General features: G+C 40.3%; 2 protein-coding genes across 5 annotated transcripts in view; one reads left to right on the top strand and one right to left on the bottom strand.

Annotated features, from left to right (window-relative positions):
* Window positions 1–7,741: 7,741 nt before the first annotated feature.
* RIDA (reactive intermediate imine deaminase A homolog) lies at window positions 7,742–22,575 on the bottom strand. Its single transcript, XM_003821690.4, has 6 exons — window positions 22,358–22,575; window positions 14,008–14,113; window positions 11,635–11,689; window positions 11,327–11,395; window positions 9,884–9,939; window positions 7,742–8,301 (listed from the first exon to the last, which is right to left on the bottom strand). Exons 1-6 carry the CDS (start codon window positions 22,420–22,422, stop codon window positions 8,239–8,241), a joined length of 414 nt encoding a protein of 137 aa, XP_003821738.1. The 5' UTR covers window positions 22,423–22,575; the 3' UTR covers window positions 7,742–8,238.
* An 11-nt stretch (window positions 22,576–22,586) lies between these two features.
* Window positions 22,587–26,405, top strand: part of POP1 (POP1 homolog, ribonuclease P/MRP subunit) — a 42,378-nt gene continuing 38,559 nt past the window's right edge. The window contains exon 1 of one of the 4 annotated variants that reach the window (XM_034966404.3): window positions 22,587–22,716. The gene's annotated coding sequence lies outside the window, so the exon portion shown is untranslated. The remainder of the gene's footprint in view (window positions 22,717–26,405) is intronic. The other 3 variants (XM_063606443.1, XM_063606444.1, XM_034966405.3) reach the window with 3 other exon arrangements.

A 26,405-nucleotide genomic window follows, 5' to 3' on the forward strand; every position in this document is an offset into this window, starting at 1 on the left:
TCTTTAGTGATGCACCACAGAGTCAGTTTTTGAGAATTCTTCTGAAGTTGGCAAGGGATTTTGGCAAATGATTGTATGTGAGTAATAAAAATAATAGCTAACTTGCCTACCAGTGAGTGCCTTGTGTGTTTGAGTATCAGAATAGAATTCTGGAAACATTTTGTTTATTTATCTTGTTTGTAAATAGGTATTTTTCTTTTTTAAAAAAATTCCTACTATTTCCTAAGTAAATATGTATTTTTAAGGTAACTGCTCAGATGAATTAATTAGTCTCTTTATTTTTATTTTTTATTTTTTGAGACAGGGTCTTGCTCTGTCGCCCAGGCTGCAGTGTAGTGGTGTGATCATGGCTGACTGCAAACTTGACTTCCTGGGCTCAAGCAATCCTCCCACCTCACCTCTCCTGAGTAGCTGGGACTACAGGCATGTGCCACCATGCCAGGCTAATTTTTGTATTTTTAGTAGAGACAGGGTTTCACCATGTTGCCCAGGCTGGTCTCGAACTCTTGAGCTCAAGCAATTCACCTGTCTCAGTCTCCCAAAGTGCTGGGACTACAGGCGTGAGCCACCCGGCCTAACTAGACTCTTACTTTAGCTTCTACATTAAAATAACTACTAAGATGGCCTATAATTAATTATAAGAATATAGGATACAGGGAAAAACATATTCTCTTGATTCTGATTTTAATATTAATTTATGTTCTGACTGTAAAGTGCCGAGGAAGACAATAAAAGGAGTTCCCTGAGGAGATGACATCATCCTTTCTGCAAAGTAAAGGCACTGGATTGTGATTGCATTGAAGGCAAGCACTGTGTTTTATGTATTTTTGAATTCAGGCATTTAGCTCCTTTAATGGAATGTGGTACGTACTTGATAAATATTTGTTGAATCAGTAAATGAATAACAAATACCAAGGAGTCCCATTTATACTTAATTCATTAAAAAATAATACATATAAAATATAAATTTGGCTGGGCATGGTGGCTCATGCCTGTAATCCCAGCACTTTGGGAGGCCAAGGCAGTGGATCTCTTGAGTCCAGGAGTTCAAGACCAGCCTGGGCAACATGGTGAGACCCCATCTCTACAAAAAATATAAAAAATTAGCTGGGCATGATGGCATGTGCCTGTAGTCCCAGCTACTCAGGAGGCTGAGACTCAAATCTTTTATTTTCATAAAATTTTGGAAATTTATAAAAATTTCTGGTACTTTCTCTACTTTTGTCTTTATCCTTTAATGTGGTAACTAAAACACTTTTGGAAACTTTTTTTTATTCTCTTAGATAATATTCAGTTTTAACATTAAAAACCTATAAGGAAAATTTAAATATTTCACAATATCTGAACATTCCGAAATTTAAATATTCCATCAAAATAACCTGTTAATTTTAAAAAGTAATAAATATCTATGGTAAAAGTGAAATATAGAAGGGTATAAAATAGGTAGTGAAGTTTCCTTCCCATATCCTTTAGTCCTTCCATGAAAAAATAATATTTCTTGTGTATACTTCCAGAAAAAAAGGTATATGTATATACCAGGCTATATGTATATGCTAAAATATAAGTGTATATTTACATATCTACATTTTGACTTTTTTATAGATGGGGTCTTGCTATGTTGTCTATGCTGGTCTCAAATTCTTGGCCTCAGATTATCCTTCTGCCTGGGTCTCCCAAAGTGCTAGAATTACAGGCATGAGTCACCACGCTCAGTCTACATATCCACATTTTAAAACACAAATGACAATTTACATAGCCCGTGTACTGTGAAGACTGCATGTAAAACCACTGCTTGATCCTTTCCTATGTTAGAAATTTTTCCTTTTGCCTAAGACTGAGTCTTAACAGAGCAAAATGTATTCTGATCATAGGTCCCCAGACCCTGAAAGAAGATTACCGGTTTTGCCCTCAGATTCAAAATGCACAAGATGGACAAAAGGCTTGAGTTGTTCATAGAGAAACTGCCAGCAGGGCTGGGTTTTTCTATCCCTGGGGTGCTGTGCAACCACTTTGTAGTCCAGTTGTGTTCTTTTAATTAAGATAACTTCATTATTTCTGTACCTGATGTACCTAACTGGGATGGAGATGAACAAATTTCCCAACTCTCATTCTTGGGAGTGAACATTTGCATTTACCAGCAGTGGGTGCCAATTTGCAAATCTAGGAAATACCCAGACCAGACTCAAATTCTTGGCCAGAAGTGCCAACCCCCTGAGGCACCCACAGGGTAGAAATGTGTAGTCAATGGCTGGGTGTGGTGGCCCATACCTGTAATCCCAGCCCTTTGGGAGGCCAAGTCAGGAAAATCACTTGAGCCCAGGAGTTCGGGACCAGCCTGGGCAATATAGGGAGACCCTGTCTCTACATTAAATAAATAAATAAATTATTTTATTTATTTATTTTTTTAAAAGAAGAAATGTGCGGTCAACCTATTATATTACCTTACTGCTTTTTCCATTTAGAGTGTGGAGTAAAAGCTCTTACCATATTTTGAGCAGTCAAAACACCCACACCACTTTGAACAAATGGTTTATTCCACATTGGGACTTGAATTAAGAATTGCTTAATTAAGAAAATGTTTCTTTCCACATTTAACTAATCAAAGAATGTTGGATGGTCATGGTCAAATAATCCTAGTAGGGTTCACAATGTACTCTTTTGGCAAATACAATAGCTTGTTAGAGATGGCAAATATCTTTTTTTTTTTTTTTGGTCATCCAGGCTGGAGTGCAGTGGTGTGCTCTGGTCACTGCAACCTCTGCCTCCCAGTTTCAAGTGATTCTCCTGCTTCAGCCTCCTGAGTAGCTGGGATTACAGGCAGGCGCCACCACACCTGGCTAATGTTTGCATTTTTAGTAGAGACATACTATGTTGGCCAGGCTGGTCTTGAACTCCTGAGCTTAAGCAATTCTCCTGCCCTGGCCTCCCAAAGTGCTGGGATTACAGGCTGAACCCCTGCACCCGGCTGAGTATCCTATTTTTATGAAGATAGTTTGGTGATCCAATTCCGAATTCTCTTTCACAAAGGCCAGCGATGTGGACATCATAAAGCCATTCATTTGCCCACACACATTTGTAAGGTAAAAGGAGAATGACCCTTCCCTTCTTCTTTCTTCCCACACCAGATAGCAAGGCATGCTGTGTTTGAAATGTTGAAAGCATTTGCTTATAAGATGTCATTACATCTAAAACTACGTCAGCTTTTCACCTCTCCAGAGTTTATAAACTTATGAGTGTTTGGTTATAATCTCAAGGCTTTAATTGCCTACGCAGAATCGGTGTAATTTCAGAGAGCAGCTGACAAGTATGGAATTTCTCTTCCAGTTCCTTTTAGTATCAACAAAAGTTGGCATTAGTAATCCCTGTACAGGCAAATTGCAGGCTTTTTGCTTTACTGGTCAGTACCACCACTCAGCACATTTATTGGGGAACATTTGAGTTGTTAAAAGTTAACAACCATATCATTATTCTTGTGCCTAATGAAAGAGGTCTCTGGACATCAAAGCCAGGGTTTAATAACTCCCAAAGGTAGAAGAAAGGCCAACCTATATTATTCTAAAATACTCCTTCAGTTTAATAATGTGCTACTGAAATTAATAAACATGCTACTTCCATCCACCACTGCGGACAGAGGTCTGCAAACCTCACTAATTTCCAGAAAAAGATTTCTGGGAAACCAACTGGGGATACCAATTTTGTTTTGAGATCTGCCTCATTTTGTTTTCTCATAGAATATAGACATTTCTAAAATTTCTTTTCTTTTCTTTTCTTTTTTTTTTTGAGACAGAGTCTTGCTCTATCTCCCAGGCTGGAGTGCAATGGCATGATCTCGGCTCACTGCAACCTTCACTTCGTGAGTTCAAGCCTTTCTCCTGCCTCAGCCTCCCAAGTAGCTGGGACTACAGGCATGTACCACCAGGCCCAATTAACTTTTGTATTTTTAGTAGAGAGGGGTTTCACCATGTTGGCCAGGCTGGTCTCGAAATCCTGAGCTCGAGTGATCTGCCTGCCTCAGCCTCCCAAAGTGCCGGGGTTACAGGCATAAGACACCACGCCTGGCCTTGAAATTTCTTAATAAAAGTAAGTATGGCGATTCATACTATCACATAAATTTAAAATGATGCATGTTGTATTGAATTGATTTGTGTGATTCTAAACACTTTTTTTTTTTTTTTAGACAGAGTCCCACTCTGTCACCCAGGCTGGAGTGCAGTGGCGTGATCTCGGCTCGCTGCAACTTCTGCCGCCTGGGTTCAAGTCATTCTCCTGCCTCAGCCTCCCGAGTAGCTGGGACTACAGGTGCACGCCACTATACCCACCTAATTTTTGTATTTTTAGTAGAGACGGGGTCTCACCAAGTTGGCCAGGCTAGTCTCGGACTCCCAACTTCAGGTGATCCGCCCGCCTTGGCCTCCCAAAGTGCTGGGATTACAGGCATGAGCCACCACACCCAGCCCTGATTCTTTTTTTTTTTGTTTTTTTTGAGATGGAGTTTCACCCTTGTCACCCAGGCTGGAGTGCAGTGGTGCGATCTCAGCTCACTGCAACCTCCGCCTCCCGGGTTCAAGCGATTCTCCTGCCTCAGCCTCCTGAGTAGCTGGGATTACAGCCTCTAAACACTTTTAAAAGAGTCATTTTGGCTGGGCGCGGTGGCTCATGCCTGTAATCCCAGCACTTTGGGAGGCCGAGGCAGGCAGATCACAAGGTCAGGAGTTCCAGACCAGCCTGGCCAACATGGTGAAACCCCATCTCTACTAAAAATACAAAAATTAGCTGGGTGTGATGTCGGACACCTGTATCGGGAGGCTGAGGCAGGAGAATCGTTTGAACCCAGGAGGCGGAGGTTGGAGTGAGCTGAGATGCGCCACTGCACTCCAGCCTGGGCGGCAGGGTGAGACTCCATTTCAAAAAAAAAAAAAAAGAGTCATTCAATGACAAGAGAAGAGGCTTTCCATGGCAGCTGTACTGTTGTAGAGTAGCTTTGGGTTGGAGAGAGGGTTTGGGGCCCAGCACCTCACTAGGAAGTGACAAGGCCCAATGGTGACTTTTCCAACCACCACCACACCCTTAGCAGTTCAGTGGAGAACAAAGTAATAGTGATTTCAGATAGCAGTTATTTAGTGGATCAGTATAGATTATCTTCAAGTTTCTGGATATAAGAGTTTTTAAACAACATTTTTTTGGTGTTCTTGGTGGGGGTAGAAATAACACTTTCTGCCTAGGTACTTATATGTAACAGAATGACTATTTTAGGCAATAATTACAAAAGAAGGATGTTATTAAAATAATTACTTTTTTCTTAGTATAAAACAATACATGTTCACTGTAGAAACTTCAGAAAATATAAACTTTAAAAGATGAAATATTACCCATAATTCATCAAAGATGATCACTGTTAGTATGTTGATGTACATGAGGGATTATTTTTTTAATTGCAAAACTTGTTGCAATAACAAGTTAGTCAAAGCACAACTATCAATAGAATTTTGAGTCTGTTGAGTCAATGAGTCAGCACTTAATCCATTGGAGATAATAGGTCATAGAGAATGTTCCAGTAATTCTTGCTATATTCATAAACATTGATTAGTGCTGCAGAGTAAGCAACTCTGCCTAAGTACATTAGCACTTAGCTGACCACAATTTATGATTTATGCCAGATGAATAATTCACCGAAATGGAATCCTTTATTTGGAGTTATTTTTCATGCTTTCCAATTGCTAAACACATGGCAGAAGTGAGAAAAATTGTAAGCTCTTCTGAGGATAGGAAAGTTAGTTCAAACTTCATTCTCCTCCCCTAAGTCTAGTACAAGTTTGTCATTCTATAAGTATTTGTTGGTAACAAATGCTCTTTTTTCTTATGTAATCATGGCAATTTCCTTATAACTAAAAATAATTGGCTTTATGGGAAATTATGGCCAAAATTTTAATGAAATTATTCATACTGCTGGGTCAACATTTATAATTTTGATTGAATAAATATGTTATTAGAACTAATAAAGTGTTAAAAAGTTTATCTTGCTGTATTTTTTATCTGAATTGTATTACAGAAACCATTTCATTTGATTTGTTGTGTTCTTCAGAAAAAAAAGCAGACTTTAAATTAATCTTGGGAGGCTGAGGTGGGAGGACTGCTTGAGGCCAGGAGTTCAAGACTAACCTGGGCAATATAATGAGACCCTGTCTTTACAAAAACATAAAAATATTAGTCAGGTGTGGTGGTATGTGTCTGTAATCCCAGCTACTCAGGAGGCTGAAGTGGGAGGAATGCTTCAGCCAGGAGATTGAGGCTACCATGAGACATCATTGTGCTACTGCACTCCAGCCTGGGTGACAGAGTGAGAGCATCTCAAAAAATAAAAAAAAAAAAAGACCAACATGCAATGTTCCCCACTCCCCCACAAAAATTTAACAAATTCTAGTGATTCTCCTTCAGTGTGGAAAAAAAGACTCCAAGCCAAGACCCAGCCACTAACAAATTAATTAACGTGGGTACCAGCATCTTATTTCCAGTTCTTTCATTCTAGAGTTTGATTTTGAAGTCATGACGTATATACAAGTATTCCCCCTAGACCCAACCTGGCCAGGGTGTCTAATTTCCTGGCTTTGGCTTAGGAACGGGAACTTAAGCTGAGCTGGACCAGAGGCTTCCCTGAGATTCTTCTGCCAGAGAGATCAGGAAATGGTTATCTTTCTGCTGGGGTTAGTGCACTCATAGCCTGTATCTGGGGTCTGCAGCATCTTCCCCCAAGAGACAGGTGGAGCCATGAGGTTTCTGGGCTACATGTGCCTAAAGCCAGCTGTACTCTGGCCTCTGTGACCTAAGCCTGTGCATTTATCTCTTTTCTCCACTTAATACTAATTTGAGTTGGGTTTCTGTAACTTACTAATAAAAGACTCTTAATATTAAAAGTAGAAAAAAATGACTCATCAATGAGCTGGAGAAAATAATAAATATAAGAGCAGAAAGAATGATAAAGAAAAGAAAGATATAATAGAAAGGATCAACAAAGCCAAAAAGTGGTTCTTTAAAAAGATTAATAAAATTAATAAACTTCTGGCAAAGACAGATAAAGAAAAAAAAAAGAAGCCCAAATAAATCATATCATTGATGAAAAGGGGGGACAGATATAGCAGAGATTAAAAAGATGTCTACAAATGTGAAAATTTACATGCAAATTCTGCAACACTGTAAATGGCCAAAACTGCTGAAGACTAGAAAGTTTAAATGAGGTTTCATGTAATAGCTGGCCATAACTGTTGAAAAAAATAAACTGTATAAAAGTGTATGAAGTCAGCTGGGCACGGTGGCTCACAGCTGTAATCCCAGCACTTTGGGAGGCCAAGGCAGGAGGATCATGAGGTCAGGAGATCGAGACCATCCTGGCTAACTCGGTGAAACGCTGTCTCTACTAAAAATCTAAAAAAAAAATTAGCTGGGCGTGGTGGCGGGTGCCTGTAGTCCCAGCTACTCAGGAGGTTGAGGCAGGAGAATGGCGTGAACCCGGGAGGCGGAGCGTGCAGTGAGCCGAGATCGCGCCACTGCACTCCAGCCTGGGGGAGACAGCGAGACTCTGTCTCAAAAACAAAAAACAAAAACAAAAACAAAAAAAAGTGTATGAAGTCAGAAGTAGGCTTTGAAAAATGAAATAGTTGGAGATTTTAACTTTACCTGCCCCCACTAGGCAATACGTTTTAATGTATAAACTGTTAAGAAATAAGTGAACAAAATCACACCAAAGGAAATCTGCCTATTTTATTTCCATTAGAAAAATATTATCTATATAACATTTTGTTCCACTATCTTCTCCTTGACCTCAAATTTAAACACTTTAATTTTACTCAAGTAAAAGCAGAATCACATAACTGACATCAAAACTAAATAGTTCACATCATTAGTTTGAATTAAATATGTTCTTGATTATTTCTCAGGAATAATAACTCTTCTTTCCTACCTGGTATTTCTCTTTTATTTACTGAGTAACTATGTAATGGGTATCTCTTTCCTATATTCAGTAATACAGGTGCACACAGGTGTAATTTAAAAAAGTAACTGGATTCCTTCTCTAATCTTCATGTTCAACTCTCCCTATTACATGGTATTTCCATAATAGCTTCAGATATTTTCATCAAACTCACACTGTCATCAATTGTGAAAATTAAAAGGTTAATTAAGATGTTACATCAATTGTAAAAATTAAAATGTTAACAATTCCAGACTACACAGCACTGGGCCCACTTATAGTGATGCTGTTGTCAGTGGTCCTTGGACAGCTACTGCTTCAATTTCAATTCGGCTGCCCTGTGAGGAAAATGAAAGAATTTGTTGTAATCATTTTGTACAAATTGCAAACTCTATAATACCTACTAAAAACATGCAACCAACAGCAATATAACATTTTTAACATTAAACTTTTCAAGGAAGGAAAGGAGAAGGAAATATTCACCAAGAACCTGTAATAGACCAGGTTACCATGCTAGGTATATTCATATACTATATTAGCTTATGTGATTCTCACAGAAGTCCTATTAGAGACGTATTTTCCCCTCAATTCACAGAATGATATGCTGAAGTGTAGAAGGAGTAATTAAGTCATCCCAAGTCACAAGCTAGATAGCAGAGGTTGAACCCTTGTCTTGTGATTCCAAGTTCAGAGCTCTTTCTACTACACCCAGTACCTTAATAGGTTTGATAATGATCATTCCAAGTAACAACTAATTAAAGCAATACAAATGACACTCTTAAAACATAAATTTTCTTTGGTAGAAACTGCAAGTGGAAGTCAGTAAGAGCTGCTTTTTTATAGGCAGGAATATTGTGCTGCTAAGCTTTGAGTTAAAAGTAGCAAAATCAAAATGGTGAGAAATATGTGTGCCCCTGGTTTAGAGATTATTTTTCTAGTGGAAGGCTTAGATTTTTAATTGTACAATATCCAGGTGAAATTTTTACTGCAGAACTCACAAACAAACCTGGCTCAAATTTATAGTCCCCTAAGTAAAACTACAACAATACAGCTGCTATTTTATTTTTTCTCACAATTTTTTTTTTTTGTGATGGAGTCTCACTCTGTCGCCCAGGCTGGAGTGCAGTGGCGCGATTTGGGCTCACTGCAAGCTCTGCCTCCCGGGTTCATGCCATTCTCCTGCCTCAGCCTCCCGAGTAGCTGGGACTACAGGCGTCCGCCACCACACCCGGCTAATTTTTTTTTGTATTTTTAGTAGAGACGGGGTTTCACCATGTGAGCCAGGATGGTCTCGATCTTCTGACCTCGTGATCTGCCTGCCTCGGCCTCCGAAAGCGCTGGGATTACAGGCGTGAGCCACCGCGCCTGGCCTTTTCTCACAATTTAAGTATTTTGATTCTGATTCTATGTTCATGTGCTGTCTTAAAAGGTTTCTTAATTTTTTTTTCATGCATGTAATATGGGATATTTCCTTTCAGACTTTAAGTCCCTGGGGAAGCAGGGTCTATTTCTTTTCTATTTTTTTTTTTTTTAGAGACAAGGTCACACTGTTACCCAGGCTGCAGCACAGTGGTTCGATTATAGCTCACTGCAGCCTTGAACTCCTGGGTTCAAGTGTTCCTCCCACCTCAGCCTACCAAGTAGCTGGGACTATAGGTGTGCACCACCACCATGCATGGCTAATTTTAAATTGTTTTTGTAGGGATGGCTGTCTTGCTATGTTGCCCAGGCTGGTCTAGAACTCCTGGCCTCAAGCGATCCTCCTGTGTTGGCCTCTCAAAGCACTGGTATTACAGGGGTAAGCCACCCTGCCCAGGCTACTTCTTTTAAATTTCCTTTCACAGTGCTTAGTTTACTTATAGAAGGAAAACAATGTAGAAATTGAAAACTGTGTACATTAGTCATTTAAAGTGTACTTACTTTGGGTAAAGCAGCAACTTGGTAAGCAGCTCTAGCAGGAAAATTACTCTTGAAATCTGAATTTAAAAGAATTTCATTTTTTTTAATAGAGAAGAGTTGAAAAAATAAAGATCAAGTGGAAATTTTTATTTTAGTTTTCAGATATTCTATTGTTATTCAATATCTACAATTAATAATCTGGCAAATATTTCATATACTAGTCAGTTCTTAGATATAAGCAACATTTATTTTTATTTTTTTGAAACAGAGTCTCGCTCTATCGCCCAAGGCTGGAGTGAAGTGGTGCGATCTCAGCTTACTGCAACCTCTGTCTCCCATGTTCAAGAGATTCTCCTGCCTCAGCCTCCCGAGTAGCTGGGATTACAGGCGTGCACCACCATGCCCGGCTCATTTTTGTATTTTTAGTAGAGACGGGGCTTCACCATGTTGGCCAGACTGGTCTCAAACTCCTAATGTCAAGTGATCCACCCACCTCAGCCTCTCAAAGTGCTGGGATTATAGGTGTGAGCCACTGCTCCTGGCCTTAAGCAATATTTTAAAAAAGAGGCTCACTATCAGATTTGTTTGATAAAATATTTTGCCATATGATTCCTATGATAGTTAATACTTTTTAAAATCTCTTAGCTTTCTGGCAAAAAAAAAAAAAAAAAAAGAAATACATACCCTAACATTTTGATCTTGTTTGATGTGAATGGAGTTTTTTTTAAAGTGATATTTATAAACTATTTATCTAAATAGGGAACAAGTGCCCATCTCCAGAAATTTTGGCAAGTACTTCCTCTGCCAACTTTGGTCTTTTCTAGTAATTTCTTCAGGAGAGAATAAGTAATGATGCTTTTTCCAAGTTATACCTTTGCCCCATCCCACTAGGTGTTGGGGACACCAATTTTCCCTACTATGACATCAATGTTAATAATAGCTAACATTTACTCAGTGCTTATAACACACCAGCATCTAAGTGCTTTACATGTTGTACTGACTCATTTAATCATTCCAACAACCCTATAAGGTAGGAGTATATTATCTCCATTTTGCATATGAGAAAACCAAGGCATAGAAATATTAAGTAACTAACTAATGAGTCTGAGAGAGCCAGGATAAAGATGGTGGCTGCACCGTACAGCAACAATAAATAAAATCTATGCGTAAAAAACCTTTTAGGAGAGTTTAAAAAGCCTGAGAAGGATTTAATGAAATTAAGCTTTTGAAAAATGGATATGTAGGGTTTCAGTATATTGTTTTAGGGAATGCAATAGAAATGTCTTAGAACTTTTTCATGGGGGGTATACAACATATTTCCAATCAGATTATTAATTCTTTTAAGATCTATGACCATTTCTTTAGCATCTCCTACCACTCTTAATTCATAATGCACATTCATTAATGTGACCAGATTTCTTTCTTTTTAAAAATGGAAAATAGGAATAAAGCCAAATTACTTACACTGTTTGTAGATTTCATTGACAGTATTGAAGTCATTTATGTCAGCCAGAAGAACAGTTGTTTTCACCACTAGAAGATATAAACATTGTCATTAGGTTTAGTTATTTGGTCTGACCTAAAACATTACTTAGAAAAAGAGTGTATGAATCTGAGACTGTCTGGATTAAAATGGGACTGAAATGGGACCAAAGAAGTGAAGTAGAACAGTTGCTATTTATACGGCACGGCATCTTACTGGATGCCATATATTTTTCAAAAAGACCAAAGAAATATCAAAAAGAAATGTGAAATAATATCAAATTGCTCACCGTTAGTGAAGTCACAGCCTGCAGCTTTCAGAATTTCACCCATGTTTTTAAGAGCCTGTGAACCAAGCCAAGAAAGGCCTAAGTCACTGATGTTAGATTTAAAGCTTTAATTAAATTCAATTAATCATCTTTTACTAATACCTCCTTAAATAGCTTATGTTGCAGAAAAATCCTCCCTACTCGCTTACAAGTGTGTTTCTTGGCTTTCCTTTAATAGAATGAGTCTTTCTGAAATATGGTGAAAATGTTATCTCCTTTTGTGCGTAAAAAGACTAGGTTGAAGTTCCTTCTTCAGTGCTAAAATGTGTTAATTGTTCAGCCAATGTCCACAGAAATAATTTCTGGTGTTCTTCATTCGATATCACGTCAAGGATAAGGATGAGCTAGTAAGCATTAAAACATATTTTCTTTTAAAGCAATATTTGACTTCAAAGGGTTCTTTTTCCTTTTTCTCAAAAAAACGATATTAGTAAATTATATAACAGTTGGAGACACTGGCTTCTGGAAAAACATTTATCTTTTTTTGGATTCACTCTTCCCACTTTGCTGGTCACAATGCAATATTTCATTATATTCTTGTGTCTTTTAAAATAATCTTCTAAATAGGTAATACATGGATATGGCAACAACAACAACAAAAAACTCAAAAGCTATTAAAAAAGCATATACCGTGTAAAGATATCTCTCACCCCTCTCTCCCTCTCCCAAGTTTCCCTCCTCAGAGGTAACCACTGTTCCTAATTTATTGTATATCCTTCTAGGTACAGTCAATGCTTATGTTACATATTTTTAAACACACAAGCACACATGGTAGCATACTGTGCATGTTGTTCTGCATCTTGGTTTTATTACCATGGAACAATTTACCTTGGAGATCTTTCCACATTACTTTAGTTGTATTGATCTAGCATAATTTATTCAACCAGTTCTTTATGAGTGGATATTTAGGTTTTTAAAAATCTTTCAGCTAGGCCGGGTGTGGAGGCTCATGCCTGTAATCTCAGCACTTTGGGAGGCTGAGGTGGGTGGATCATGAGGTCAGGAGATCGAGACCATCCTGGCTAACACGGTAAAACCCCGTCTCTACTAAAAATACAAAAAATAAGCCAGGTGTGGTGGCACGTGCCTGTAGTCCCAGTTACTTGGGAGGCTGAGGCAAGAGAATTGCTTGAACCCGGAAGACAGAGGTTGCAGTGAGCTGAGATCACGACACTGCACTCCAGCCTGGGCGACAGAGCAAGGCTGTCTCAAGAAACAAAACAAAACAAAACAAACTTTCAGCATTATATGACTCAGTAAATGCAGTAAATTATAGTTTATTGTTTTATTTTATTTTATTTTTTGAGACAGTGTCTTGCTCTGTGTCCCAGGCTGGAGTGCAGTGGCGCGATCTTGGCTTCCTGCAACTTCCACCTCCCAGGTTTAAGCGATTCTTCTGCATCAGCCTCCTGAGTAACTGGGACTACAGGCATGTGCCACCTGACTGGGTTACTTTTTTTTTTCTTTTTTTTTTTTGAGACAGGGTCTTGCTCTGTCGCCCAGGCTAGAGTGGAGTGGCACGATCTCAGCTCACTGCAACCTCCGCCTTCCGGGTTCAAACGATTCTCATGCCTTAGCCTCCTGAGTAGCTGGGACTACAGGCACATGCCACCACACCTGGCTAATTTTTGTATTTTCAGTAGAGACGGGGTTTCACCATGTTGGCCAGGCTGGTCTTGAACTCCTGACCTCAGGTGATCTGCCCGCCTCGGCCTCCCAAAGTGCTGGGATTACAGGTGTGAACCATTGTGCCTGGCCTCCCCCCACTAATTTTTGTATTTTTAGTAGAGATGGGGTTTCACCATGTTGTCTAGGCTAGTCTTGAACTCCTGACCTCAAGTGATCTGCCAGCCTCGGCCTCCCAAAGTGCTAGGATTACAGGTGTGAGCCACATCGTGCCTGGCCTAAATTATGGTTTTATTATATTTATTGGATTAAAATTATATTCCCCATTCTTATTTTTAAAAATGTTGACTTTTTACTTCTGTGGTGGTAATTTTTTTTTTTTTTTGAAGAGGGGCAGGTCAGTGGCCCTGAGAAGAAAATTTCCCAATCCATGTGGAAGTGGCAACATGTCATCTGACGTCAATGATTCAGGTTTAAGGTCACCTTAGTGTTAAGGAGGTGGAATCTCTCTTTTGGTTGTTAGATGATTCATGATCCATCAAATTTCCAACTCTTAGATCAAAAACTATGTTAAATCAAGCAGTAAGTAGTTTAAAAAACATTTATCTGTTAATCTCTATAAAACAAATCAGGCAAGTGGATTCTTAATGCTCTTCAACATTAAAAAGGTAGTAGAAAAGGGAACCTTAAATGTGGAAAATAACTTACTTGTTTAGCTTCTTCTGCTACCCCTCCTGACACAAGCTGTCCACTTGAAGGGTCCATGCCTATCTGTCCTGAAATGTAAATGGTCCTGTCGACTAATACAGCTTGACTGCAATAAACAGAAAGCTAGTGTATTTATGTAAGTATAAAACATAAAATTCAATGCTAGAAGACTTTTTTGATAGGACAGAGAAGTATAAATTGTAAAAAAAAAAACAGATACATTGGACTTCATGAAAATTGAAAACTTTTGTTTATCAAAGATATCTTTAAGAAAATGAAAAGGGGCTGGGTGCTGTAATCCTAGTGCTTTGGGAGGGTGAAGCAGGAGGATCGCTTGGGACCAGGAGTTTGAGATCAGCCTGGGCAACCACTCAGTCTCTACAAAAAACAATAAAAAACAGCCAAGTATGGTGACGCACACCCGTGGTCCCAGCTACTCAGGAGGCTAGGGTGATTGAATTGCTTGAGCCCAGGAGTTGAAGGCTGAAGTGAGCCATGAGTATACCACTGCGCTCCAGCCTCAGTGGCACTGGGTAACAGAGAGAGACCCAAAATAAAAAAAGGGGTCGGGGGAAGAAAAGGCAAGTCATAGATTGGGAGAAAAATATTTGCAAAACATATACCTAATAAAGTACCTATATCCAGAATATAAGAAGAACTCTTAAAAGTCAATAATGTGAAGACAAACCCAATAAAATATGAGCAAATAATACTTCACAAAAGAAAATATACAAAGAGTTAGAGTACATTAAATTTGCTCAACATTAGTAGTCATTAGAGAAATGCAAAGCAAAACCACACACTAAGACATCACTGATAAAGTAAGCATTGGCAATGATGGGGAGCAACCCTCATACATTGTCGGTAGTAATGCAAAATGGTACAGCCACTTTAGAAAATAGTTTGGCAGTTTCTTTAAAAATTTAAACATATATTTAACATACAACCCAGCAAACTCTTCTTTTAGAGACAGGATCTTGCTCTGTCACCCAGGCTGAAGTGCAGTGGTAGGATGTTGGCTCACTGAAGCCTTGACCTCCCAGGCCCAAGTGATCCTCCCATCTCAGCCTCCTAAGTAGCTGAGACTAAAGGTGTGCACCACCATGCCTGGCTAATTTTTTATTTTATTATTTACTTATTTTTATTTTTTGTAGAGATGAGGTCTTGCTATGTTGCCTAGGCTGGTCTCAAACTCCTGGACTCAAGTGATCCTCCTGCCTTGGCCTCCCAAAGTGCTGGGATTACAGGCTTGAGCCTCAACTCAGCAATTTCTTTCCTAGGCAACTATCCAAGAGAAATGAAAACATATGTCCAAAGACTTTACGTGAATGTTCAGAATAGCATTATTTATAGCAAAAAAGCAAGACGCGCACACATGCACCCACTGATAGATCCAACAAAGGACTATATATTGTCTTATTTCACTTAAATGAAACCTTAGAAAAGAAAATAGCAGCAGCAGATTATTAATTGTTGTCTAGGGCCAGGGGTGATCATAAATGGGTACAAGGGAATTTTTTGGGAGTGATAGAAATATTCTAAAATTTGACTATTATAGTGGATGCATGATTCTATACATTTACTAAAATTCATGGAACACTACACTTAATTAAAATGGGTGACTTGTTTTTTTGAGATGGAGTCTCACTCTGTCACCCAGGCTGGAGTGCCGTGGCACAATCTTGGCTCACTGCAACCTCCGCCTCCTGGGTTCAAACAATTCTCCTGCCTCAGCCTCCCAAGTAGCTGGGATTACAGGTGTGAGCCACCACGCCCAGCTAATTTTTGCATTTTTAGTAGAGATGGGGTTTTGCCATGTTGGCCAGGCTGGTCTTGAACTCCTGACCTCAGGTGATCCGCCTGCCTCCGCTTCCCAAAGTGCTGGGATTACAGTCGTGGGCCACCACACCCAGCCATTAAAATGGGTAACTTTTATAAGTAACTTATACCTCAATATAGCTGTAAAGCAAAAAAATGCAATTTCAAGAGCACTTTTAAAAACACAAGTAGTCATCTTCAGACAAGATTAGTCACTGCTTATTGGAGGATCAATTAAGGATATACTTTTGAGGGTCCACTTCTGATATGGCTTGGCTGTGTCCTTGCCCAAACCTCATCTGGAATTGTAATGCCCATAATCCCCACATGTTGAGAGTAGGACCTGGTGGGAGGTGACTGGACCATGGGGGCAGTTTCCCCCATGCTGTTCTCGTGATAGTGAGTTCTCACGTGATCTAACAGTTTTATAAGTGTCTGACAGTTCCTCCTACACATGTACACTCTCTCTTGCTTGCCATCATATACGATGTGCCTCTTCCCCTTCCGCCATTATTGTAAGTTTCTTGAGGCCTCCCCAGCCATGTGGAACAGTGAGTCAATTAAGCCTCTTTATAAATACTCGGGTGGTATCTTTATAGCAGTGTGGAAACGAACTAATACAACTTCATTTCTGCAAAGTGCTTACTTCTGTAACTGACTTTTTCTGTTATGAGGATGCTAAATTTCAGAAGTAGGATAAAATCACAGGAAAAAGAATACAATATATTGATACCTGAAAAAAAGCCAAACAAGTCTACTTTTTATAGGAATGATATTAATTTTGGGATGAAGAAAGCCTATCTGTTTTTTTAAAATGTTGAAGAAAGAAGACTTAATGTAATTTTAATTTAGAAGTGAAATGTGGCAGGGCATGGTGGCTCATGCCTATAATCCCAGCACTTTGGGAGGCTGAGGCGGGCAGATCACTTGAGGCCAGGAGTTCAAGGCCAGCCTTGCCAACATGGGGAAATCCTGTCTCTACTAAAAAACACAAAAATTAGCCAGTGGTGGTGCACACCTGTAATTCCAGCTACTTGGGAGGCTGAGGCATGAGAATCACTTGAACCTGGGAGGTGGAGGTTGTAGTAAGCCAAGATCACGTTACTGTACTCCAGCCTGGGCAACAGAGCAAGACTCTGTGTCAAAAAAAAAAAAAAAAAGTGAAATTTGTTTTAAAATTTCTATGCTTATTTATAAATTTAAGATAGTCTCATTTTAATCATCTTCTTTTAGTTCCCTATTCTTCCATTTTCCAACATGCTCCAAACTTTCCTCTTTTATTTCATGAAGTTTTCCTGGTCTTCTTGACCACATCTTTTTTTTCCCTTTATAATTTATTTTTGAATAGGAGTTCATATGGTTCAAAAATCCAGAAAATACACAAAGAATTGCAGTGAAAAGTCTTTCTTCCATTCTTGTTCCCTATTTGCTCAGTTCCCAGCCCAGAACCATTGTTCTTCTTTATGTATTCATCCAGTTTTTTTAATGAACAGATAACCAAGACAAATATATATTTTCTCTCTTCTTTTACATAAAATGTGGTATATTAAACATTCTTGTACACTTTGTTTTTTTCACTCAACAGAATATCATGAAGATCTTTCCATAAGTATATGTAGAGTGCTTCCTCATTTTTTTTAACAGCTACATATGTTTTACAATATGGATGTACTTTATTTAATGAGTCACCATTGCTTCTGATATTTTGTTATCATAAATAAAACTATACTAAACACATACACACACACACACACACACTTTCTCTAAGTAACTAAGCTTTTCTTTCCCCTGGATCCCAGGAGTGCTTTGGTTGTATCTTCCTTATACTATGTACAGGATCCTGCCTCGTGTTGTAACTCATCCTGTTATTATCCTGTCTCCCAAGGTATCTTAGACTCTAAACTCCTTGAGGTCGGGGTAATGTCTTACCATGTCTCTGTAGCTGTGTAGGGTGTAGGTGATTCCTTGCATACAGTAGGCACACTATAACTACTTACTGATGTTTTGCTCTTTAACCACTTAGTAGCATAAACAATTTTGGTTGTCAGTGAATCTCTTTTTAGCAGGACCTGCTGACTTACAGCAAATGCTTTGGAGAGAGCTAAGGAGGTATGTTTAAACTTGGTAACATGATTCAGAAAGTCTAGAAAGTCTTCTCAACTATCTGGCTTTCATACTGGCCCACAAATAGATAACTACTGAGTTTGTTAATTTGTAATCTTTTCTCGGGTTAAATAATACCATCAGTAACACTGTTTTTTATTAACTGTCCTGTGTAGAATTAGGCCGTCTGCCCTAGGTCCTGTGCAAAGTGCCTTCAGCTTTCCCCATATCTGAAACACACTTTAAGACAATATGCATTCTTATTTATCAGAAACTTCATGATAGTAAAAAGAAACTCTTTTATTTTCAAAATATAAAAAGCAAGCACTGGAGCTGAGACCATCTGAGCTATGTGAGTTATCTCTTACAGATCTAAAGAGGTTTGTTCATAAGAATAATTGGCTAGTTGACACTTTCTGAGCATAAGAATCCTACTATCCAAAGACAAGTGGTTGGACTTCAGAAAATTTAAAAGTGCACTGTTCTACTACCAGGTTAAAGGGTAATCACACTTTCAAAAGCATTCTAATAATTCTCACATCATTGTGTATACCACACGGGCTACCGCTTCAAAAATTTATAATTATGAGGACGGTGTGCAAAATGCACAATGCAAAGCAATGCAATGTTGATATCTTTCAAGGTTCTGTCTGGAAGTATTCCTGAAATGTACTGAGCTGATTGGCTAATTAGTGACAACACCCCATCCATCCCAATGCCAGGGACTGAAAGTTCAACACATTTGAATTCTTCCTGGAGAGGACCCAGGATTTTCAAAAAGTGTACTCACTACACACTCCACGCACAAAAACTCTTGTTCCCAAAAGGTTCCTAAAACATGTCCAATTAACTTTATCAGAATATAAGTAGTTAGTTGCAGTCTGTTTTTTTTCTTAAACATTAACTATTGAAAATAAGCACCATTTCTAGTCACCTAGTGCACAAGAGGCACAATGTCCTGGAAGTCTCCACACCATGAAGCTGGCTGGTGGCTTTTTTTTCATGTCATACTGGCACATTCATATGATGATTCCCCTCTTTTTAGCTTTCAGCTTTATAAAGACAGTTGACTCCCACCTACCTTCAAGTCAACCAGGAACATTACTGTTATGCTTTCTTTCTTGAACAAAGTCCACAGAATATCTCTAAATAGGTCAAGGAAGGGGTATGCTCTTTAGCAGGCTCCAGGACAAAGTGTCTCTAATAATCACTTTGATTTGGTTGTGTCCCTCTTGTTTGGAGGTAAAGATGTTTTTCTAAATGCTACCACTGTGTGATTGAGAGAAAGACATTAGGGCAGAAGGAGAAAAAAAAATCACAAATTTTTACTTATAATATCCCCTAACTATTCTTTACCTCCAAATTTCTATCAGAATTACTATCAGAATTCTTTTTAAAAGATCTGATCATGTTACACCCTGCTTAAAAACATTTAGCCTGGGCAACATGGTAAAACCCCAGCTCTATAAAAAATACAAAAATTATCTGGGCATGGTGGCCTGAGCCTGTAGCCCCAGCTACTTGGGAAGCTGAGGTGGGAGGATGGCTTGAGCCTGGGAGGTTGAGGCGGCAATAAGCTGTGATCCCGGCTCCAGCCTGGGTGACACAGTGAAGCACTGTCTCAATATACACACATACAAACACACAACCACAACAACCACAAGAAAAAAACCACATTTGATTGTTCCTTATTATATACAAAATAAAGTTTATATTCTTCCATTTAGTATTGGAAACCACCACAACCTGTACCCTGCTAAAATCTTTTTTTTTTGAGACAGAGTCTCGCTCTGTAGCCCAGGCTGGAGTGCAGTGGTGCGATCTTGGCTCACCGCAACCTCTGCCTTCCAGGTTCAAGCAATTCACTGCCTCAGCCTCCCAAGTAGCTGAGATTACAGGCATACGCCACTATACCCAGCTAATTTTTTTTTTGGTATTTTTAGTAGAGACGGGGTTTCACCATCTTGGCCAGGCTGGTCTTGAACTGCTGAGCTTGTGATCCACCTGCCTCGGCCTCCCAAAGTGCTGGGATTACAGGTGTGAACCACTGTGCCTGGCCAAAATCTAATTTTTATTGGTCACTTTTATTTAATTCCCACAATAATCTTATCAAATGGTATTATTTATGCCCATTGAGAAGACAAAGAAGCAAACTAAGAGAGGTTAAGTCACTCTGCAAGATCATATAATTAAAAAGAGGCAAAACAAAAATTCAAATCCAAAGTCCAACTCTTAATCAGTATTTCTCAAAGGAGTCAGTCATACACAGTAAAACATAGTAAGAAAATGATTCCTTTTCCAATTTTTTTTTTCAATCTACACCAGGGACAACAAAGTAAATGATTAAGACTAGGCTCTAGTACCCATTTCCTAAATTCAAATTTTGTTACATCACTTTTTAGTGGTGTAACTTTTGGCAAATTATTTAATTTTGCACACATCAGTTTCTTCATCTGAAAAATAGGGACTATAATATAACCATGCACATAAATAACTTAGAACAGTGCCTGGTGCTGGCCAGGCATGGTGGCTGACACCTGTAATCCGAGTACTTTGGGAAGCCGAGGTAGGTGGATCGCTTTAGGTCAGGAGTTCAATACCAGCCTGACCAACACAGTGAAACCCTGTCTCTACTAAAAATACAAAAATTAGCCAGGTGTGGTGGCACCTGCCTGTAATCCCAGCTACTTGGGAGGCTGAGACATGAGAATCACTTGAATCTGTGGGGTGGAGGTTGCAGTGAGCTGAGATTGCACCACTGCACTCTAGCCTGGGCAACAGAGTGAGACTCTGCCTCCAAAAAAAAAAAAAAAAAGGATAGTGCCCGATGCTGCTGAGTAAGCATCAGTAAATGTTAGCAATGATGACTCTACCCCGTTTGATTACATTAAGGAGAAAAAAAATCATCTTTAGAAAACAAATTAAAACATCACTTGAAAGTTTTTAATTAAACTTTTTTTTTTTTTAAATAGAGATGGGGGTCTCACTATGTTGCCCAGGCTGGTCTTGAACTCCTGACCTCAAGCAATCCTCTTACCTCGGCCTCCCACAGTGCCGGGATTACAGGCGTGAACCACAGTACCCGGCTAAAGAAACATCACTCTTAACAAAGAGAGAGCAGGCCTCAGGTTTTGAGCCAACTGCAATATCTAGCTAAAATTTAATAATACCTTTTTAAAATTGAGTTTATTTTTTACTATTACTTTCTATTGAATTGTTTTCTATTTAGTGTACTGTTGTAAAGTTTCCTTTTTCAATTAACTTGTTAAATAAAATGAAGTGAGCCATCTCAAAGAAATAGGTTAAGTAAATTATAAGTGATATACAGATTTGGCAAACAAACAAACAAAAAAGATAGAAGTAGCACTTGAATTATGAAAACTTTCTCCCCAAAATCTTTATACCATGCATTCTTCTACCTCCATGCCCTCACTCAAGCCATTCCCTCTACCTGACTTCTACCTCCATGCCCTTCACTCAATGACTTCCTGTTGAAATCCTTAATAAATTAATTTAAAAATCAAACTTTACAACACTACTATAAATGACAAAACCAACCTTCAAAACCAAAGGACTACCTCTCACAAGGAACCTTCCTAAATCTTCTTTTTCCTCTTCCACCCCAAGTTAAAATCAATTTGTCTTTTTTCTCCTTTACTCCCTACCCCACTTGCCCTCTCACTTCTACTGCATTTTATTTATTTCCAAGTTTTCTGTAATAATTCCTGTTCTGCCACATCTCAGTGCCTTTTCTCACAGCAGTAGGTTTAAAGGAGGGAGCTGTTGATGGGGCTCTTTTCAGTTGAGAGACAGGCAGACCAAGTATGAAGCTAATGAAAGAAGTTGGTCATAAAGGACTGCATGTTTTATGATTCAATTTATAGGAAATGTCCACAACAAGCAAATCCATGAAGATGCAAGTAGATTGTCAGGGGCCGGGGGAGAGGAGAATGGGGAGTGAATGCTAATGGGGATGGGATTTATTTTTGGGGTGATGAAAATGTTCTGAAGAAAGTGGTGATGGCTGCACAACTCTGTGAGTATGGTCAAAACCACTGAATTGTACATGTTAAAGGGGGTGAATCTTACGGTACGTGAATTATATCTCAATAAAGCTGTTACCAAGAAAACAAAAACGACCCCCTCCCCCAAAACAATACACAGGGTCTGAAGGCTTCTAACAGGGGAGAGCTTTCTGGCAGGCTGTGCTCCGCAGCGAGGCAGCCCCAGAACGAGCAAAGTCCCATGGAGTGCAGGTTCCTGGTCCCATCGTGGCTCCCAACTCTCTGTGGGTCTTCGGGCGCGTTGCTCACTTTCCAGGCTCAATTTCCTTGCGTGTTAGCTGGGGCTCCGGCCCGGAGTGGCCCCAACCCCGAATCCCCGAACCCGCACGCCCTGGGTCCGACACAGCTTCCACCAGCCACGTTACCTGTAGGGTCCAATGGCCCCTGGGGCTTTCGCGGTGCTGATCACCCTTCTGATCAAGGACGACATGGCTAAGCCTTCCCTCTTGCAGCCCCTTCAGGAGAAGAAGCTCCAGCACCAGCCCTGCTGGCTTCTTACTGGACTGACCAACCACAGCAGCGCCTCTGCCCCACAGCTCCCGCTGGGGGCGGGCTCGCGCGGCATTCTGGGAACTGTAGTTTCGGCGACGCTCCAGGCCACGTGGAGGAAGCGCCCGGTCTGGCGCATGCGCTCTCCAGCGCGCTCTCCAGGAGCTTTGGCTCGGTGGGTACTGTCGCGGAGACTTGTCATTCTGACCCGGGGATTCCTCACAGCGTCTGGCAGGTTGGTCGTGAGGGGCTGGTGCCTTCCAGGCTGCGAGTGTCGGGGGGACTGTATGCGGCGGCCCCCCTCCCGGCGCCCGTCTCCCCTCTTCATCTTTTCTCTCTCAGACTCCGCTGACCTCTTTCCTTGCTGCCTGTGCCCGGGGCCCCTCTCCCTGGTGTCGCATCTCCTTCGGCCCCTGCGCTGGAGCCCCCTACATCAGCCATTTCCCTTCATTGCCCCGCCGGGTGGAGGCCGTCCTGGGAATGGGCTTGCATCCCCTCTTCTGCAACCCCAAGGGACTAATATGGGTCATTCTGGCGACCACGCTGAGATCTGGGCGTTGGTCCTCCCGTGTTCCCTTTCCTGCTCCTCCTGTGTTCCCTTCTCTAGGGTGCTCCTCGGGCTTTACAAGGTCACTGTCTGAACAGAGCCCTAGTGATTGGGATATCATTTCAGAAAGAAAGATAGTGATCTGGAATGGCCCAGATCCCTTGTAAGTATTCTGCTGTGTCAGAAGGGATGGTACTTGGCTAAATATTTCTTATCCTGTTGATATTTGCATTGTAAGTACGCTTCGTTTCTTCATTTATGCGGGCACTCACAGATATATGAGTCCCTACTTTGTGTAAGGCACTCTGCTAGATGCTAGGAGGAATGCAACAGTTAAAAAAAAAATAATAAAATCTCTGCCTTCCCTGCTTCCTAAAGATAATACAAGAAAATCTGCTTTATTCCCTCTCATTTTGTCCTACATACTGCTAAGGTTTTGGCCTTCCTACTTCCGGCTCAGGAACCTTCTGATCTTTTTCATTGGTTTGGGGCCTGGAATAAAAGACCTTTCAGTCTGGCCTCCCCTTGCCTATTCAAGTTTCATTGTCATCTACTCCCTTTTCCCACTAGAGTCCTCCTGTATTCACACTGTAGATTCCTGAATACTCTTTCTTCCTTATCTGTGCAAATTCCAGCTAACTGAAATTCTATTTTCTCTTTGACTTTTCCTACCAATTCACATTTTTTTCTTTTTCTTCTTTCCTTCCTTTCCTTTTCTTTTTCTTTGTTTTCTTTCTTTCAAGACAGGATCTCACTCTGTCACCCTGGCTGGAGTACAGTGGCATGATCTTGGCTCACTGAAACCTTGACCTCCTGGGCTGAAGCAATCCTCCAGCCTGAGCATCTCAAGTAGTTGGGATTACAGGTGCACACCAGCACGCCCGGCTAATTTTTGTATTTTCTGTGGAGACAGGGCTTCTTCATATTGGCCAGGCTGGTCTCCAACTCCTGGGCTCAAGCAGTTCTCCCACCTCAGCCTCCCAAAGTGCCGGGATTACAGGTGTAACCATCATGCCCGGCCTCATTTTTTTTTTTCCCTTGTCCTGTTTCCTATTGTGCTGTACCGCATAATTTAGTATTTTATTATATGAGGTCATATTTTCTAATTGTTATGTGTTTCAAGAATAGTGGATTGGAGAGGGAAGGGGCGGAAAAAAAAAAAAGAATAGTGGATAGAGTCAGACTGCCTGGTTTGAATCTCAGCACAATGACAAGCTTAGTAGCCTTGGACTGGTATATAAAATCTCTGTGCTTCGATTTCTTCATTTATAAGATGAGAATAATACTAGTGACCACAGAGTTGTGAGAATTAAATGAATAAGTCATGTAGAATAGTGCCTGCCACATCAAGTTCTCAATGCTGCCTAAGATGACAAAATTCTTATTCTACTTTGGAATTATACACAGCTGGAAACTATTGGGCACATAGTAGGTGCCCAAAAGTTTATTAAATCTGATTAAACTAGATAATTAAGACATTTTTATTTACAAAATAATTCACCATTTAAGTTTTTAAATAAGAAGCTATCTTGGAGCATTACAAATGATTCAACTTGTGTAAAATATTTCTTGTGAAACAAGGTACCTTTATTCTTAAGGCAGATTTTATATCAAGTCTGAATCAGCAACTTTTTAGATCTGGAAGAAAATAGACATCATCTAGTTAGTTCCCAGGTTCTCAAACTGGGAACTAACTAACACCAAAGGTTGTGTCTGTCCAGAGGATACTAAGCTGTATCAGAAAACATAACGTATCCATTTTATTTGGGGGAAATATTTTTATAAAGGCAGCACATATTTAGTGCTTATTAAAGTTTGACAAAACTGACTTGAAGGTGAAGGTAAGAGTTAAGATTCCTTCTGGAAACTTTTTTTTTTTGAGACAGGGTCTTGCTCTGTCACCCAGGCTGGAGTGCAGTAATGTGATCAAGGCTCACTCACTGCAGCCTTGACCTCCCTGTCTCAAGCGATCTTCCCACTTCAGCCTCCAGAGTAGGTGGGACCACAAGCTCATAACTATGCCTAGCTTATATTTTGATTTCTTTGTAGGGATGAGTTCTCACTATGTTGCTCAGGTTGGTTTCTCCTGAGCTCAAGCAATCCTCCCGCCTTGGCCTCCCAAAGTGCTGGGATTATAGGTGTGAACCACCACACCAGGCCTCTGGAAACTTTTAAATTAAATCCTCAGGCTTCATAAAGATGCATCCTATATTCATTCCCTTCTGCTGTTAGAGGACCACTGCCAGTTTGATTTCCTCATATTTTAGTCTGGACCCAAAGCTCAGGGATGTTCCCAAGGTTATCCTAATCCTCCAGCACCAACCTTTTCTTGGACCATTCTAATACTGAGGGGAGCTAGAGTTTCTATGGTGTTCTTGTCTAGCCTTGCTGGTGAGTTCTGATTCAAGCAGGTAACAGTAGGTTAACTAAGTTGTTTTGTAAAATATTTGGAATGGCTTTTAATGCAGACCGATCTGAATCATGTGCTTCACTAGCCAGCCAGTTCTGCAGAACTCCATTTACTTCCTTCATACTGTTTAATTTGAAAAATGTTTTTGCGTGTAGATATAGCTGTCTTTCATTTAGTTGAAATTAGTGGAGTGAGACAGTGAAATGGCATCAATCCCTGCTATTTCATTTATTATTTAAGAATAATAGCTACCATAAACTGAGCATTTAGTTAGCATAAAGCCCCATGCTAAGTGAGTTGTGTATATGCATTTTGCAAAGCCAAAACCATATCCAGTATGTATATGTTTGTTCATTTTTTTTATTTTGAGACAGAGTCTCACTCTATCGCCCAGGCTGGAGTGCAGTGGCGTGATCTCGGCTCACCACAACCTCCGCCTCCTGGGTTCAAAGGATTCTCGTGCCTCAGCCTCCCGAGCAGCTGGGATTACAAGCGCATGCCATCACACGTGGCTCATTTTTGTATTTTTTTTTTTTTTTTTTTTTGAGACGGAGTCTTGCTCGGTCGCCCAGGCTGGAGTGCAGTGGCGCGATCTCACTGCAAGCTCCGCCTCCCGGGTTCACGCCATTCTCCTGCCTCAGCCTCCCGAGTAGCTGGGACTACAGGCTCCTGCCACCACGCCCGGCTAATTTTTTGTATTTTTAGTAGAGACGGGGTTTCACTGTGTTAGCCAGGATGGTCTTGATCTCCTGACCTTGTGATCCTTCCGCCTCGGCCTCCCAAAGTGCTGGGATTACAGGCGTGAGCCACCGCGCCCGGCCTCATTTTTGTATTTTTTAGTAGAGATGGGATTTCACCATGTTTGCCAGGCTGGTCTTGAACTCCTGGCCTCAAGTGATCCACTCGCCTTGGCCTCCCATAGTGCTGGGATTACAGGCATAAGCCATGCCACCTGGCCTGTATATAA

This window comes from Pan paniscus, chromosome 7, assembly GCF_029289425.2.
Source record: "Pan paniscus chromosome 7, NHGRI_mPanPan1-v2.0_pri, whole genome shotgun sequence".
NCBI classification, from domain to species: domain Eukaryota; kingdom Metazoa; phylum Chordata; class Mammalia; order Primates; family Hominidae; genus Pan; species Pan paniscus.

Excerpts from the sequence above, each read along its gene's own strand:
- RIDA (XM_003821690.4), bottom strand. The coding sequence starts at position 22,422 with ATGTCGTCCTTGATCAGAAGGGTGATCAGCACCGCGAAAGCCCCAGGG. Across the intron at positions 11,690-14,007 it reads TAGCAGAAGAAGCTAAACAA|GCTCTTAAAAACATGGGTGA; the intron begins GTAAGTTATTTT and ends CTTGGTTCACAG. Across the intron at positions 8,302-9,883 it reads AAGTTGCTGCTTTACCCAAA|GGCAGCCGAATTGAAATTGA; the intron begins GTAAGTACACTT and ends TTTTCCTCACAG.